Source organism: Lithobates pipiens, unplaced genomic scaffold, assembly GCF_037356315.1.
Source record: "Lithobates pipiens isolate NorthernLeopardFrog02 unplaced genomic scaffold, aLitPip1_a1.2 Scaffold_28, whole genome shotgun sequence".
Taxonomy (NCBI): domain Eukaryota; kingdom Metazoa; phylum Chordata; class Amphibia; order Anura; family Ranidae; genus Lithobates; species Lithobates pipiens.
This window is the reverse complement of record NW_027507789.1, coordinates 208,765,430-208,784,029: the sequence shown is the minus strand read 5'-3', so window position 1 is coordinate 208,784,029 and position 18,600 is coordinate 208,765,430. Positions and strand designations below refer to the sequence as shown.

Genomic DNA, 18,600 nt, shown 5'->3' with positions numbered 1-18,600 from the left:
GAGATCAGAGAGAGGAGAGGAATGGATGAAGGAGAGATCAGAGAGAGGAGAGGAATGGATGAAGGAGAGATCGGAGAGAGGAGAGGAATGGATGAAGGAGAGATCGGAGAGAGGAGAGGAAGGGATGAAGGAGAGATCAGAGAGAGGAGAGGAATGGATGAAGGAGAGATCAGAGAGAGGAGAGGAATGGATGAAGGAGAGATCAGAGAGAGGAGAGGAATGGATGAAGGAGAGATCGGAGAGAGGAGAGGAAGGGATGAAGGAGAGATCAGAGAGAGGAGAGGAATGGATGAAGGAGAGATCAGAGAGAGGAGAGGAATGGATGAAGGAGAGATCAGAGAGAGGAGAGGAATGGATGAAGGAGAGATCAGAGAGAGGAGAGGAATGGATGAAGGAGAGATCGGAGAGAGGAGAGGAAGGGATGAAGGAGAGATCAGAGAGAGGAGAGGAATGGATGAAGGAGAGATCAGAGAGAGGAGAGGAAGGGATGAAGGAGAGATCAGAGAGAGGAGAGGAATGGATGAAGGAGAGATGGAGAGAGGAGAGGAAGGGATGAAGGAGAGATCAGAGAGAGGAGAGGAAGGGATGAAGGAGAGATCAGAGAGAGGAGAGGAATGGATGAAGGAGAGATGGAGAGAGGAGAGGAAGGGATGAAGGAGAGATCAGAGAGAGGAGAGGAAGGGGGGGAGAGGAAGGGATGAAGGAGAGAGGAGAGGAGGGGGTGGGGGTGACGGGAGTGTCTATACAAAACACACAGCCAGGCAGACGGGGATTATGGGGAGCTTAGGGCTCTCCTCCCAGCTGCCGAAGCCTTTGCTCTGCCCAGGTAGACAGGTTCCTTGGGGACATGAGACCCCTCCTCATTCTGACACTTTGGATGATTAGAGTAAAGGGACACTAATGCACGTGGGGCTATTGATCCTCTTGAGCCAAATGAAAAAAAAAAGGTCAGTGTTACCCCATAACAGGCGACCGACTTTCATGATCCATTTGTAGAGGAAACGGTAAATAAGGCCGGGCGTTGTGAGCGGTGAATGAGACCCCGCCGGTCACAGGATGTGCTGGGAGGATCACCTCCATACAACCATCTCACAGACAGGATGGAGCCGCCCAGCAATGACCCACTTCCCTTCCTTTGGCCACTTCACATTTGAGGTCAGTCAGAGGAAACGGTCACACTCTGGCGATGGCGATTCCCCCCCCCCTCCCCCCCAGCAACGCAGCCCCATTTCCAGCAGGCGATTGCATGGCTTCATAAGACGGGTGACACAGAAATAAAATCAGGTCATGTGTGTGTATATATATATATATATATATATATATATATATATATATATATATATATATATATATATATATATATATATATATATATATATATAGCAGTAAAGACGTCTCCAAACAATACGGACTTCTAGACGAACCCTTAACATGGAGCTCCAGGTTGCGTCCTGCTACTGAACACTAATTGGGTGTATTGTTCTCTCCTCTGTCCCGTCCGCTGGCCGTGCCAAGTCATTTTTAAAGCTTAACGTCTCAATCTTATCAATGAATTTCTGGACAGAGCAGAGAGAGGGTTGGAGCATCTGTCAGGTTTTATTTGCCATCTGTAGCTCCCCATTGGAGAGGTTACTCGTTGCTTCCTGTCAGCACAGGAAGTGAGGGTAAATCTCTCTAATGGGGGTCACAAGAAAAAAAATAAAAAATACATGACAGAAATGGTAACTCTATCCAAAACTAAAACAAGTGGAACTGAATAGAATATGGAGACTGCTACTGCTGAACTGCCTCTGAAAATGCCAGCTGCCCGGCCATCGCTGGCCAGTAAACTCTGCGTCCCCGACCTGGCAGACAAGTCCAAACTCTTACATTGCAGAACTTATTTTGGGTCAGAGACAGCCAGGGGAGGTGGCATTTTCAATAAGAAATGCTTGGCATCAGCAGCTTACATATTGTCGCAGTATGGGCTTCCTTAAAGGCGTTCAAAGCGTCAGAGATTTGTGGTCAGGTGAATGCGGTCCTTTAAGTCTGACAGCGGTCGCCATGGTAACCAAACACTGCTTGCTTCCAATGTAATAGGCTCATATCACCTCCTCGGCCTGTCTCCAATTAATAAGACATCATTATGAGCGCACATCATAGCCGGACACAAGGGGGGGGGGGGGATTTAAAAGGCCCAATCCTGACAGACGTAATACATCTGTATTTAAAGGGAGCTTGTTAGGACGGAAAACTTGTCCGAGCACAAATCGGGATTTCTAACATGACCGATTGCTGTTTGCTAAAGAAAAATTATTACTCGTCAATTATTTCCGAATTAATCGATTGTAGTTGCATAAAGGCAGAGAAGACAACCTGTACCTTCAAACCCAGGAGCCAATGGCTGCTTCTATAATTTCCCCCTGACAGGTTCCCTTTAAACTGACGGGGGGGAGGGGGTGGAATCGGGAGAGAAGGGAGTCTGCTTAATCCTTAAAAACTTTAGCAGTGCTGCAGTGTTTCCTGATCATTCTGAGTGCGTATGCCATATAGGATGGGGGTCAGGCTATTCAGAGTGCGTATGCCATATAGGATGGGGGTCAGGCTATTCAGAGTGCGTATGCCATATAGGACGGGGGTCAGGCTATTCAGAGTGCGTATGCCATATAGGACGGGGGTCAGGCTATTCAGAGTGCATATGCCATATAGGACGGGGGTCAGGCTATTCAGAGTGCATATGCCATATAGGACGGGGGTCAGGCTATTCAGAGTGCATATGCCATATAGGACGGGGGTCAGGCTATTATCCAGCATCTGTCAGGAAACTACCACTTCCAGCATACCCAGCATCTGCAGGGCAATGGGCTGCCCCTGTTTCTTAGCTTGGATGATACCTACTTAAGCCACGCCCACTGGTACTGTTGCCAAACCACCAATCTTTAAAGTGGAATTCCAACTCACACTTATCTAGCCTTAAAACTGACCCCCCCCCCCCCCCCCCCCCACCACCACCTATGCTAACATGCCTGTGTAAGAAAGGTATATAAACGTACCTATTTTCAACCTGCTTATCTCATATTACTTGTTTCAGCCAGTGGCAGCTGCAGAGGAGAGGCTTTACTAGCCACTGTCGGCGCTCCCTCCTCTCCCCTGCAGTGGTGTTGGTTGGCACAGGGAGCTGGATCAAGTAACCTATGGGAATGTCACCATTCCAGGCTTTCCTGGCCACTGTTGGATTGCTCTCTCCTCTCCCCTGCAGCCAAAACAGGGAGCTGGATCAAGTGACCTATAGGTGATTTTACCATTCCAGGCTTTTCTAGCCATTGTCAGCATTCCCTCCTCTCCCCTGCAGAGGTGTTGGGTGACACATGAAGCCAGGTCAAGTGACCAATGGGTTATGTCACCATTCCAGGCTTTACTAGCCATTGTCGGATTGCTCTCTCCTCTCCCCTGCAGCAGCATTGGCTGACACAGAGAGCATGATCACGTAACGTACGAGTGATGTCACCATTCCAGGCTTTACTAGCCATTGTGGGTGCTCCCTCCTCTCCACTGCAGCGTATTGGTTGACACAGGGAGCAGGATCAAGTAACCTATGGGTGATGTCACCACTCCAGGATTTACTAGTTATTGTCGGCACTCCCTCCTCTCCCCTGCAGTCGTGCTGGCTGACACAGGGTGCTGGATCAAATGATCTATGGGTGATCTCACCATTCTATGCTTTGCTAGCCGTTGACTGCTCTCCCGCCTCTCCCCTGCAGCAGCATGGGCTGACACAGAACGCCACATCAAGTGGACCTAAAAGTGATGTCACCATTTACTAGCCGTTACACCAATTACAACTACAGCAGAGAACTAGGAATACACACCTCTAATTCTCAGAACCCTCTGTCAATCTCACAAATTATTCATAGTTGTATTTATGTAGGAAGCTGCCAAATCAGGTCTGGGCTTCCAAGATTCATCGACTTCTGGTCACAAAAGGGTTTGTTTTTTAACAAGTTGCCCATACTAGCCAATGCGGTGCACTCCTCGTCTCACTGTACCCAGCAGCACCTAAGAAAGTGAGCAGTACCACGTCTTACCAAAGTGTGGCGCTTCATGTGCTCCCTCCTGGTGAACTTCTTGCCGCAGATCTCACAAGGATAGGGCCGTTCCCCCGTGTGAGAGCGCATGTGTCTCTTCAGGATGCATTGGTGCATGGCGGAGAAGCTGCAGTACGGACACTTGAACTTCTTGCGGATGACGGTGAATTCATTCACTGAAAGAGAGGAGAGAGGTCATCACCACGTGCAGGCAAGCTGCTTCCACATCACACAACAACCAGGATAATAATACAGAAATGACTTCACCCAGGGATGACTTATCAAAAATACCCCCAAAAAATCAACCAGGAACAGCCAACTCAGCCCCCAAAAGTTTATTTCTAGCATGAGACATTCTATCATGAGCAGCGAGTTGCTTCAGCTGCTAAACCCCCCCAAACTCAAGTAGAAAAGAGTCTGCGGAAAGGGCTGATTAATATGTGAGAAGAACACAGAGGGAGAGGTACTTCTTGACAGTGAGTGATGACATGAAAACCTTTATTCATTCTTCTAGTTGAAGTAGTGTAATGGCCGGAGATCTGTCTTAATGCCAAGGAGCCACGCAGCAGCTAAAGTATGAAAGCAGGCTTGCAGTAGGAGTGGCCGTTCGGTTAGCTGATGGGTGTGAAGGGAAGGTGGATTTACAGAAGGAAGTCAATCCTTGGATGGAGTCGTCAATCTGGTGAAATCAAACCAATCAGAGAGGTTGGAGGTGGGGTGTGGCACAAGGCCTGGAAAACTGCCATCTATAAAAGTGTTGGGAGCCTCCTTATGCTAGGTAGCAGTGAAAGCAAACTTACTAGATATAGGGGGCCTCAACTGTGCCCCCCCCCCCCCCCCCAACATGCCTGTCTAGCTGGCCGCTAATAATATTCTGTATATGGTACTCTCTATGCCATAGACAGGAAATCTCTGATGTATGGGGGTCTCTGGTCACCACAGCCCCCTCCTAACACAAGAGTCCACAGAGTTCCCCCTTGCATCAGAGTTCACAGAGACTGCAGACCTACTACAGGACACAGTCAGAGACCATGCAGACATATTACAAGAGATGGTCAGAGACATTCTACAAGAGATGGTCAGAGACTGCAGACATTCTACAAGAGATGGTCAGAGACTGCAGACATATTACAGGAGATGGTCAGAGACTGCAGACATATTACAGGAGATGGTCAGAGACTGCAGACATATTACAGGAGATGGTCAGAGACTGCAGACATATTACAGGAGATGGTCAGAGACTGCAGACATATTACAGGAGATGGTCAGAGACTGCAGACATATTACAGGAGATGGTCAGAGACTGCAGACATATTACAGGAGATGGTCAGAGACTGCAGACATATTACAGGAGATGGTCAGAGACTGCAGACATATTACAGGAGATGGTCAGAGACTGCAGACATATTACAGGAGATGGTCAGAGACTGCAGACATATTACAGGAGATGGTCAGAGACTGCAGACATATTACAGGAGATGGTCAGAGACTGCAGACATATTACAGGAGATGGTCAGAGACTGCAGACATATTACAGGAGATGGTCAGAGACTGCAGACATATTACAGGAGATGGTCAGAGACTGCAGACATATTACAGGAGATGGTCAGAGACTGCAGACATATTACAGGAGATGGTCAGAGACTGCAGACATATTACAGGAGATGGTCAGAGACTGCAGACATATTACAGGAGATGGTCAGAGACTGCAGACATTCTACAAGAGATGGTCAGAGACTGCAGACATTCTACAAGAGATGGTCAGAGACTGCAGACATTCTACAAGAGATGGTCAGAGACTGCAGACATTCTACAAGAGATGGTCAGAGACTGCAGACATTCTACAAGAGATGGTCAGAGACTGCAGACATTCTACAAGAGATGGTCAGAGACTGCAGACATTCTACAAGAGATGGTCAGAGACTGCAGACATTCTACAAGAGATGGTCAGAGACTGCAGACATTCTACAAGAGATGGTCAGAGACTGCAGACATTCTACAAGAGATGGTCAGAGACTGCAGACATAATACAAGAGATGGTCAGAGACTGCAGACATAATACAAGAGATGGTCAGAGACTGCAGACATAATACAAGAGATGGTCAGAGACTGCAGAAATACTACAGGAGATGGTCAGAGACTGCAGACATACGACAAGAGATGGTCAGAGACTGCAGACATACGACAAGAGATGGTCAGAGACTGCAGACATACGACAAGAGATGGTCAGAGACTGCAGACATACTATATTGGAAGGTGAGAGACTGTAGACCACAAAAGGAGTTGCTTGGAGACTGCAGACATACTACAGGAGATGGTCAGAGACTGCAGACATACTACAGGAGATGGTCAGAGACTGCAGACATAATACAGGAGATGGTCAGAGACTGCAGACATTCTACAGGAGATGGTCAGAGACTGCAGACATACTACAGGAGATGGTCAGAGACTGCAGACATACTACAGGAGATGGTCAGAGACTGCAGACATATGACAAGTGATGGTCAGAGACTGCAGACATACTATATTGGAAGGTGAGAGACTGTAGATCACAAAAGGAGTTGTTTGGAGACTGCAGACATACTACAGGAGATGGCCAGAGAGTGCAGACATAATACAGGAGATGGTCAGAGACTGCAGACATAATACAGGAGATGGTCAGAGACTGCAGACATACAACAGGAGATGGTCAGAGACTGCAGACATACAACAGGAGATGGTCAGAGACTGCAGACATACAACAGGAGATGGTCAGAGACTGCAGACATACAACAGGAGATGGTCAGAGACTGCAGACATACTATATTGGAAGGTGAGAGACTGTAGACCACAAAAGGAGTTGTTCGGAGACTGCAGAAATACTACAGGAGATGGTCAGATGTTGCAACTGTGGTTGCAGGTTGGGGCTATGCTATAGGAGACTGCTAGAGAGGAGTTATTACAGTCCCTTTGCCAATCAATGCTTCCCCCTCCCACTGACTGCTGGGGTCAAAGGGCGGCAGGATAGCAGAGATTGGAGGATCACAATGCACATTGCTTTTTAAATCTTTTGACAGGCAAACTGTTCCTTTAAATGTTTTCACATGTCTATTTAACCATTTCGGTTCAGTTGCTCCATTAGGGACGCAGTATTTATAACACAGTAAGAAATCTCTCTGTTTCCAGGTTGGTAATCTGAATAGAGCGCCAAGACATACAGACATGCCCATGGGCTCAGATGCTGTCGCTTTGCAGGAAAGCGTCCCTGGATATAATATACGGTTGGGCACTACATTCCTGTGGTTGGCACGGTGATGTGCACCGCTCAGAATACCTGCTGCAGACACATGCTGACCCTTTAATTCTCCCAGTCTGGAATCAGATCACTAATAATACATCAAGACCCCCCTCCCCCCTCCTCCTCCGCTGCCACGCCTGCTGTAATCGCTGTCCTCACATGACCAGGGCAGCCTTGCACTGCAGGTAGCAGGAGTGAACCCAGGCAGAAGCACAGGCCTCCGTGTTTATGGGACTGAGATAAATCCACCGCCACCGATCATCCACCGATCACCGTTCCTCCGGCTACTGAGAGCCAATGACCTAGAACAAGGGTACGGCCAGGGGAGAGGGAACTCATGATGCTTGTTCTGGGGTCAGCCAGCAGTTTTAGAGGGAGGTCAGTGGTGGCAGCCTGTGTGCAAATCCTAGAGAGTTTTATCTCCCCTACATACTGCTGACCACTGAGGATTCCAAGCGGCTCCAAGGCTACCACTCAATAGGGGGCGCCCTCATACACATTGGGGTTCATTTACTAAAACTAGACAGTGCAAAATCTGGTGCAGCTGTGCACGGTAGCCAATCAGCTTCTAACTTCAGTTCAGGGGCATACCTAGAGCATTTGTCACCCGGGGCAGATCCAATATCTGGCACCCCCCCCCCCCCGCATTAAAATGTAAAAACAACCCACTGTGCCCCCCGCATACCTCTGCATCCTTCAAATTCTTTGTCACTACTGTGTACCCCCTCTCCACAACAGCATCTCTGGATCGCTTTACATTACACAGCCCCCTGCACCCCTTTAAATTATACAGCACCCTGCACCTCTGGACCCCTTTACATTACACAGTCCCCTGCACCTCTGGGTCCCTTTACATTACACAGCCCCCTGCACCCCTTTACATTACACAGCCCCCTGTGTCTCTGGACCCCTTTATATTACACAGCACCCTGCATCCCTGGACCCCTTTACATTACATAGCCCTCTGGACCCCTTTACATTACACAGCCCCCCACAGCTATGGAACCCCTGCATGTTACACAGACCCCTCCCCCTTCCCTTCAGTACTTCAGATCAGCGCGGCACATGCACAGCAGGTATCCTCACCCCGTGTACACAGAGAGGAGGGGGAGGCGGCTCCACTCTGCTCTCAAACACCCTGCACCCCCTTGCAATGCCACTGAAGCTCACCTCTCTCCCTTCTCTAACCTGCCCGTCACCTTGCCTCTGCCTAAACCCGCCCCATGGTGCTGTCACTGCTTCAATTGCGGAGGGCCACCCCAGTGTGTGGCACCCAGGGTGCCCCCCCTGGACCGCTTTACATTACACAGCCCCCTGCACCTCTGGACCCCTTGACATTACACAGCCCCCTGCACCTCTGGACCCCTTTACATTACACAGCCCCCTGCACCTCTGGACCCCTTTACATTACACAGCCCCCTGCACCTCTGGACCCCCTGCATGTTACACAGACCCCCCTTCCCTTCAGTGCAGACCCCCCATTCAGCACAGTACCTCAGATCAGTGCGGCACATGCACAGCAGGTCCCCCCCCCCCTGTGTACACATAAACAGAGAGGAGGGGGAGGCGGCTTCACTCTGCTCGGCTGTGCCTGTGTGGCATCCGGGACCGTTCAGACAGCCCGCGGCCACGAGAGAAGGGGATGGTTGGTCAGGTGCAGTGGTGTCACCCTGCACCCCCCCCGCTACGCCACTGCAGCTCGCCTCTCTCCCTTCTCTAACCTGTCACTGCGCCACAGCCTAAACCCGCCCGCAGCGCTGTCACCGCTTCAATAGCGGAGGACCACCCCAGTGTGTGGCACCCAGGGCAGCTCCCCCGCCCCCCTCTTGGTACACAACTGCTTCAGCTTGTCCAAATAATCTTTGACAATAAAACCTGGAAGCCGATTGGTTACTTTGCAAAGCTGCACCAGACTTTGCACTCTAGTTTTAGTAAATCTCCTCCTATGTGCCTGTGACATCCGTCTGTGAGCCCCGAACCTAAACAATGACTACAATCCACAACCCTGCACCTAAACATTGGCCACATTCCACGACCCCTGCAAACAAACACTCACCTTAGTCCACAGCTCCATACCTAAACACTGACCACATTCCACGACCCTGCACCTAAATACTGACCACATACCACAACCCTACACCTAAATACTGACCACAAATAATGACCCTGCACCTAAATACTGACCACAAATAATGACCCCACACCTAAATACTGACCACATAACACAACCCTACACCTAAATACTGACCACAAATAATGACCCTACACCTAAATACTGACCACATACCACAACCCTACAGCTAAATACTGACCACATACCACAACCCTACATATAAATAGTGACCACATACCACAACCCTACATCAAAATACTGACCACATACCACAACCCTACATCTAAATACTGACCACATTCCACAACCCCACACCTAAACAAGATAATATTCCCCAGACACTTGGTCCAGCCAGCCAGCAAAGTGGACTTGTATATTAAGACTGCTTTTACACTGCAAGCGCCGGTCGTTAGCGCTAGCTGCTTAAGATGTGCTTTTGTGCCATTTTTCGCCCGCTAGCAGGGCACGTTTAACCCCAAAAAAGGGTTAAAATCTGCAGTTTTGCTAGCTTTGAAAGCGCTGCCCATTCATTCTAATGGGCAGCGTGTTTTGGGAGTGCTACATACACAGCGCTCCCAACCCACCCAAAAGATGCTGCTTGCAGGACTTTTCGGAACGTTCCACAAGCACACCCCCCCCAGTGTGAAAAGTCAATGAATGAATGGGAGGCGGTTTTCAGGCGCTTACCAGAGGCCATTTCCAGTGCCAAAGTGCCTGAAAACCACCCCAGTGTGAAAGGGGGTCTAACAGTTGTATACATGTATATGTATGTACACGTATAAGTCACACCGCTGCATCAATAGAACATACGATTGATGACATTATAGACATCGGGACAATTAATAAACTGAGAGTTGGCCTTTACCTCACTTCTCACAGCAGTACCATACCACGTGTAATCATTAACAGGGTGATCAAGCAGAGAATTAAATGGACCAAACATTAGATATTGTTTCATGGAAAGAAAACACATTTATATATATATATATATACACATCATCGTGTGAAGCCTAGTACACACGGGCCAAATGTCAGATGACAATGGGCGCTTCAATAAAAAATGGCCACCTCGTGACCTAGAAGTAGGCAACCTCGGCCCTCCAGCTGTGGTGAAACTACAAGTCCCATGAGACATTGCAAGACCCTGACAATCACAAGCATGTCTCCTAGAGGCAGAGGCATGATGGGATTTGTAGTTTCACCACAGCTGTAGGCAGGGATTTCCTGAGACTTAATTAACACTTTTTTCCCTATTTCCTGTTTGTTTTTTGTTTTTTTCTCATTAATATTTCACATTCACGTTTTTATTAATTAATTTTTCAAAGATAATATATATTTTTTTTTCTCAACCTGTTTTTTCCCCACTTTCACATTTCATCCTTTTCATACACCATTCACCATACAATCATTATCTTCCAGATGGATGCGGATTGTTACAGATCGTCCACCCTTCTCAGGGATTGTATTGTGGTGACCTGACCTGCCATTTAGCTCACCACTTGATCTGGTTTGGGTTTTCCCACCTCAGCTCCGGGCCAGGCAAATGTAGGGTGGGAGGGGGGGGGGCCTCTTCCATTCCCTTTGTCCTAATGGGAGCTGGTTCACTTCTCAAGCTGATCTGTATCAGTTTACTCACATATCTTGAAACTTTCTTGGAATTTTCAGAAATTTTCCCCTCCCTCGTTTTTTGCAAAGGGTTGATTTTTTTTTTATATATATCTGACTTTTTCTGTACTTACAGTGAATTATTACATCTATACTCCTGATGAGTGAACGTGACTGACGAAACACGTAGAGTTCTTTATTCATGTGATGCCAAGACAGCAAAGTATCTAGTTGTGTGTATATATGTATAACTATGCATTATCATTGTACACAATGTATATGTCCATGGTATATTTGTATTATTAGGTCAGCCTTTTTGTATATGGTTGGGCTTATGTTTTGAAAACATTATCATGCATTTCTAGACCACGGAACTGCGTTTGATACAATAAAGGTTTTATCATTATTATATATATATATATATATATATAGCTTCCTGTTTCCTGCCGTGTGCTCTGCTACTGTTTTCCGTTACCGACTTTGGCGTGTCTTGACTATCCTTGTTTACCTGTGATCCTGACCTTTTGGCGTGTACCCGACTATTCTTGTCTGCTTGTGGCCCCGACCTTGGCTTTGTCCCTCACCATCCCTATCCTCCTGTTGCCTACTGTGGGTGTGAGCTGGGGGACCCTGGGGATCGCGACCTGAAGCCAGTTGCAGCCAAGTCCATCCTCACCACCAGAGGCACTGGTGAACACCTGCTGGCTCTTAGACTCCGCGCCCCAGGGAATCTTACGCTCTAACCCCAGTGGAATCTGTCCCCCATCTGCAGCAGTCAGCCGTAGGGTCCACAACCTTGCGGTGCACTCCTGATCCCTACGGTGTGCATCTGTCACCTCGCCTCAAGGTGACCTGACAATAAATATATATATATACACACACACACAAACATATATATATATATATATAATGAGAGAGAGAATATATTTTATATTTTATATATATATATATATATATATATATATATATATATCTATCTATCTCCATCTCTCTCTTTACATATATATATTCTCTATATAATCTCTATCTCGCCATCTAACTATATATATATATATATAAATATAGTTAGATAGATGGGGAGGGGGAGGGAGAGAGAGAGAGAGAGAGAGAGAGAGACTAATATGTGTATATATATATATATTATATATATATATACACATATACACACACATATTTGTAGTTTCACCACAGCTGGAGTGCCGAGGTTGCCTACCCCTAAGAGGAGACTGAGGAAATGCCTATTTCTGCCTGCAGCAGATTGATTACAACATCTCAGCCTGGGCAGAGTCGCTGACAAGAGTTCAGGGGTTGCATTTGAATATTAAAAGGTGGATCCTTTCTGGTAAATAATATACCATTGCTGTATATTGTGGCATATCAGGAATTTATTCATGTAGACTTCTGAAGTTGCTGAAAGGAACACTTTAAGAGCGATATAAAAACATGGTGGTTATATTGTACAGCTATAGAACTATATAGACCAGACCTGAAAGAGGAACTGCTGGGGATATAGAGACGGAGAGGGTTGGGGCTACAGCAGAGGCAGTTGGGAGTGATTACACTTCCCTTTATATAGATGGGACAAAAAAGGGATATGAGAGTCGCTTCCCCTTTAACATAAAGGAAGAGAAGACGGGAAAAGAATCAATTTCACATCCCCTAAAACCTTGACTTGTTCTAAAAGGAAGTGGCCGTTTCCCCAAATAGGATGGGGCTGGGTTAACCCTGTGAGTCCAGGACAAGAACAATAAACACAATACAGAGAAAACATACAATACAAATCAGAACTGCTTTTTATCTTGGGGTCGGTTCACACCAGATGCAGTTCCGTTTTTTCTGCACCGATACAGTCAGTTCCGGTCAGTTTCCGCACCAGAAACTGACTGCATGGTGTGAACTAGAGCCACTGGAATACATGGAAAACACTGTGCATGCATTTTTAGTGCAGAAAAAAAAGGGCACAGAACTGCGTCTGGTGTGAACTGGACCTTATCCAGTTGTAGCCAATGGTGAGCGACCAGCTCTCACTTCCACCTTTGCTGCAAACAAAAACAAAATGTGAACAGGCGCTTGTGATTGGCGCTTAGCGAGCCGTCCGTTATCACGGGGAACAAAACAAAAAAAAGGAGGGACTTACGAGAGAGCGAGTGGGTACCTTTGGGCAGGTATTCGAACAGCAGCGAGCTCTCCTCCCCCAGATCGGCCTTGAGGGACAGCAGGCTGTTCTTGCTCAGGAGGGCGCTGCGCAGGTTGGAGATGTTGGAGATGCTGGTGACCTGCGGGTGAGCGTCGTCCTTCTCCAGCCCCAGCGTGTGGGTAATATAGCTGCCCTCTCCGCCTTGAAGGGACTCCTCGCCCTGCGAGTACAAATCCACCCGTTCCTCCCGGCTGTCCGAACTGCCCGGCTCGATCACCGTCACGTCGTCACCTGAAAGAGAAGAAGGACAGACACGTTAGAAGGGGAAGGGAGGACAATGGCAAAAAAGGCAAAAAAGGAAGAAGCAATTACATATCAGTTACAAAGATTGTGTTCCCATTGTGGCCAATCAGATAAAATAGGCTGATCTCTTTCTATTGCAAATCAATATATAGAAAGTTTAGGACAATGGTTACTGGTTTGCAAGGGTAATGTAGGTAGATGTAGCATTTAGCAGAGAAGGGAATGCGGTATATACATCGGACTCCTTGCAGCATCCATAAATGACAGGTGCACTTTCATTTACTTAAAGTGGTGTGCCCATTAAAAAAAATAAATAAAAAATGTAATAAAAAAAAAAAAAAAAAAAACTACAAATACTGCAGCTGCAGACTTTTAATAATTACTAATTATAAATTATTATTGTAAATAATTGTAACAATTATTGTAAATAATTTACAAGTTTAAAAACAGTTTTTTTTTTTGCTAGAAAATGACTAAGAACACCCAAACATTATACATTTTGTTTTCTAATACCCTAGAGAATAAAACGGCGGTCGTTGCAATACTTTCTGTCACACCGTATTTGCGCAGAGGTCATACAAGCGCACTTTTTTGGGAAAAAATACACTTTTTTTAATAAAAAAAATAAGACAACAGTAAAGTTAGCCCATTTTTTTTTTTATATTGTGAAAGATAATGTTACACGAAGTAAATTGATACCCAACATGTCATGCTTCAAAATTGCGCCGGCTCGTGGAATGGCGACAAACTTTTACCCTTAAAAATCTCCATAGGCGACGTTTAAAAAATTCTACAGGTTGCATGTTTTAAGTTACAGAGGTCTAGGGCTAGAATTATTGCTCTCGCTCTACTGATCGCGGCGATACCTCACGTGTGGTTTGTACAGTTTTCATATACGGGCGCTACTCACATTTGCGTACGCTTCGGCACGCAGAAACATTGTGTTGGGATGCTTTTCTTCAGCAGGGACCCACAGGGATCATCCAACTATTTAAAAATTCTGGTCAGGAGATCTCTCTTTTCACCTTTCAGTGGTAGTTATACCTCGCATATATGTAATTGAACACATGTTGTAATGTCCTTTCTGATATTTCACATTGTTTTGAGATACTAACTATATCTCTTCAACAGCAAACCTACCCCTGAAGAAGACCATAATGGTCGAAACGCCTCGGAGCATCATCACTACAGACTAATGATATGTGATGCTGTAATGTGGAATGCTTTTATTATCCCCTAACCAGAGTCCATATATTTTTAACAGCAACATGCCACTGACCTTCATACATTTCCAAATAAAATATATTTATATAATCAAATTTTCTTGCATTGCTGCTTTAAAGCCCCTTGGGGGGGGGGGGGGGGGATTTTCCCCATATTACCAGAAGCCATACACCTTTTAATCTGATTGACCAAACAATTACATAATATGAAAGCCTACCAGCATACATACAGTACAACCTGAGCTGATGGCTTATTTAAGGCTTTGGCTGAGGTAAAGGAGACTGAACAGAGATTGGACATTTAGGGTGTATGGTGTAAGCTTTATACAATACCATGTGATGGGTGGATGGAAAAGGTGGTTGTCTCATTAGACTGGTCAACTTTGGAAAGCAGTTGGTGCTTCAACCAGTCAACAAATCAAAACCAAATATCTGTTTCATGTGAACATATACTTACATTTTTGGCAGTGCTGGGAGTTGTAGTCCCCCCCCCCCCCCCAGTGACTAGACTGCAGTAGGCTATAAGGGCCCCCCCCCCCCCCCAGACACCACAGCCATTGTGCAGGCACTATAGACGGAAAAGCAAACGGTTAACTGGAGCTCAGGTCCGGTCACATCAGTTCATGCATGAATTATAGAAGAGTCCGGGCCCATTAACGGTGCAAGCACGCGGCATATGATACATCAGACAGAGCTCAGGGAAGACAGACTCATCCTACTGCTGCCATTAAAGGGCCAATAAACATAATGCAATGCAGGTTTTAATAATGACCAAGGATACATATACAAAAAGGTTACTAGAGAGTATAAGAACCAGCAGCATTCTAGTCTGTTGACTCCATAGCCCAAAAAAATAAAAAGTCAGCATACACGCAGTTCCCAACTGGCCATCTTAGGATCCCTTCGTATTATTCCAAATAGAAGTTTATCACAATGATAAATTGTTTGCAAAGACAACACATTCCAGGGGCTGTACCTCTGCCCCCTTCATCAGGGTTTGAAAAGAAAAATGAAACAGCGTATGTTGACTCCATAGCCAAAAAAATTCACCATACATGCAGTTCCCAACTAGCCAGCTTGGTGACCCTTCGTAATATTCATGTCCAAATATTATTCCAATGGTAAATATTTTGCAAAGCCAACGCATTTCAGGGGCTGTACCTCTACCCCCCTTCATCAGCTTGAAAAGAAATTAAACAGCGTATGTTGACTCCATAATCAATCTATAATTGGATGTCAAATTGAACTGGATGTCAAACTGAGTATACCTACATAATTTTTGCAAAATCTGATGGGGGGGGAGGGGCAGATATTACAATCCCCGAAACACGTTGGGCTTGCAAACAATTTATACTATATAAACTTGTATATGGACTTGTGTGGAGGAAATGTACCCCTCCATTGATCTCATTGTGGAGGTGGGGGGATTATGCCTCACTGCTGGCATCAGTGGGTAAAATAGTGCCCTAAGGGCCAGATAAAAGCAAGGAATTGCCCACATTTGGCCCCCAGGCCTCAGTTTGGAGACCACTGTGTCATGTGGGCAGCCGACGTTCCTGTGCTGAAAGCATGCTCCCAACACAGACCGAGCTGTAGCGGACAGTTCTCAGGCCCCACTAATGGTAGCCAGCAGGATTGGCGGGATAGTCAACCACAGTAGTCACATGATCGCCAATTCTTCCATTCCCCCTGGCATACAGACCCAATGAAAGGGATGCCAGGGCTGGGCGGGAAGGGGGTTAACAGAAAAATGTACCAATAATGTCTGTTGCTCCCTTTTATGCAATGATAGATGTGCGACCGTGGATGTGGTAACAGGGTATCTTGTACCAATGTAGGCCTGGCAGACCTTGGGGGGGGGGGGGGGGGGTCTGCTAGGCCTTTTTGGCCAAGTAAACCCGAGTTTAGACGGCTGTAGACGGATGGGAATTCCGTTCCATGTATGGACAAGCTGGTTGTATAGGTTTTCGTTTTTCTTCATTTAATAACTGCCTGCAGCTATAGCTGCAGGCAGTGATCAGTGCCAGCAGCTATAGCTGCAGGCAGTGAGTATTGTATTCTGATGGCGGGGAAACCCGTCATTTTATTGTACAACATTTTCAGAAAAACAAACAGTATTTAAAGAAAAATGCTATGTTGATGGGGGAATCAAGCAATTGTCTTTCCTTTAAACCGTGGCTGAAGGAAACAAAATTGCATATTGTATGACCTGCCTCACCCCTGCCAGACGTTTTCTGTCCCGTGGCACAAAAAAAAAAGATCTTTTGCCTGAAAGCGCCAACGGTAAAATGAGTCTCCATTGTAACGACATTACGCGCAGGGTGTATAGGTGACAGGTCCCCTTTAAAAAAAAAAAAAGTTTCTTGGTAAATAAAGAGTTTTTGAACAAAAGTTTATTTTGGTTGTGATGGGAAATTTCTAAAAAATATTGTGCATTGTTTATATGGATGTCTGGGGCTTGTAACAAACCTAATCCATTAATGACAGTAGGGAGCATCTTGTAGGGCAGCAGATATGGCGGTAAGAGGACGTCTTTCACTTAAAAAAAAAACCCTGAATGCTTTCTCCTTCCATCTCAGACATCAGAGAGGTTTTATACACTCAGCATGGGTGACCGGGCCCCTTTAATAAAAAGTTTCCAGGCGGGCGACTTTTCAAAGACTACTTTGGCCTTAATAGGAAACGTCTAAAAAGCGAGCGCCTGTTTATATCGGATTCCGGGGGCTGCTTACAAATCCTTCTCGATTATTAGGATAATTATACCGGTGGCTCCGGCGTACCCCCTGAGGGCAGCAGATATAGAGATAATGGCGTTTTCTTCTAATAACAATGGTAAAAGTTACTTCTCTTTCCATCTCAGCGGGGTAGGCATGACAGGTACCCTTTAAAAAAAAAAAAAAAAAAAAAAAAACAACATGTCCTGGTGAGCGAGGACCCACGCTGTTTATAAGGGATTCTGGGGCTTGTAACAAATCCAACCCAATAATTAGGACGGTTCTAATCACAGCAGGGAACGTCCCTAAGGGCGGCAGATATCAATAATGTGTCTGTGGGGGATGGGGGGCAAGGTGGTGTGTGAGCGGTCTGGGAGAAGGCGAGAGGTTGGTAATCAGAGGGTGTGGAGGGCTGGACGGGTAATTCTCAGCTAAAGACGAGGTGGGCAATTAGGAGATTAAGCGGATTTGCGGAGGATGAGAGGAGAGGATTGAGGGAGTGCAGCTAGGAATACACATATAAGGGTTAGGGGACTTCTCCGTGTCATCCCATAGAGGAGAACGAGGGAGACGCATTCATATTGTGTCCAATAGGAGGAACCCGCATATACAGCCGCGCCTCTCAACCTTTCTCTTTTAAATTATGACACCCTTTACAAATTATACATAAATTACAAGGCACTAGAGCTGCACAATTCTGGCCAAAATGAGAATCATGATTTTTGTTTTTGCTTAGAATAAAAAGATCACGATTCTCGCAACGTAAAATCTTTCACATTATACAAAAAAATTAAATAAAAAAAAAAAAAATGGGCTAACTTTATATATATTTTTTTTAATTCATTAAAGTCATTTGAAAAAAAAATTGCATTTGAAACACTGCTGCTACAGTGCGACATAAAACACTGCAACAACCACCATTTTATTCTCTAGGGTGTCTACTAAGAAATATATATATATATATATATATATATATATATATATATATATATATATATATAAATAATCTTTGGGGGTTCTAAGTAATTTTCTAGCAAAAAAAAAAAAGAATGATTTTAACTTGCAACCAACAAATGTCAGAAAAGGGTTTAGTGTTTAAGTGGTTAAACTTTTTTCACTTAGGGCCGGTTCACACAGCGAGGCGATGCGAGGCGACACGGCTCG

General features: G+C 45.8%; 2 protein-coding genes across 3 annotated transcripts in view; one reads left to right on the top strand and one right to left on the bottom strand.

Moving 5' to 3' along the window:
* SLC2A4RG (SLC2A4 regulator) overlaps positions 1-14,780 on the top strand; it is an 88,646-nt gene extending 73,866 nt beyond the window's left edge. Inside the window, exon 12 of the mRNA XM_077460409.1 lies at positions 14,631-14,780. The gene's annotated coding sequence lies outside the window, so the exon portion shown is untranslated. The remainder of the gene's footprint in view (positions 1-14,630) is intronic.
* Positions 1-18,600, bottom strand: part of ZBTB46 (zinc finger and BTB domain containing 46) — a 96,537-nt gene that overhangs the window by 15,873 nt on the left and 62,064 nt on the right. The window contains exons 4-5 of one of the 2 annotated variants that reach the window (XM_077460405.1): positions 13,197-13,487; positions 4,065-4,240 (exon numbers count right to left, since the gene is read on the bottom strand). In XM_077460405.1, the coding sequence (XP_077316531.1) occupies positions 4,065-4,240; positions 13,197-13,487 (467 nt within the window). The remainder of the gene's footprint in view (positions 1-4,064; positions 4,241-13,196; positions 13,488-18,600) is intronic. The other variant, XM_077460406.1, reaches the window with a different exon arrangement.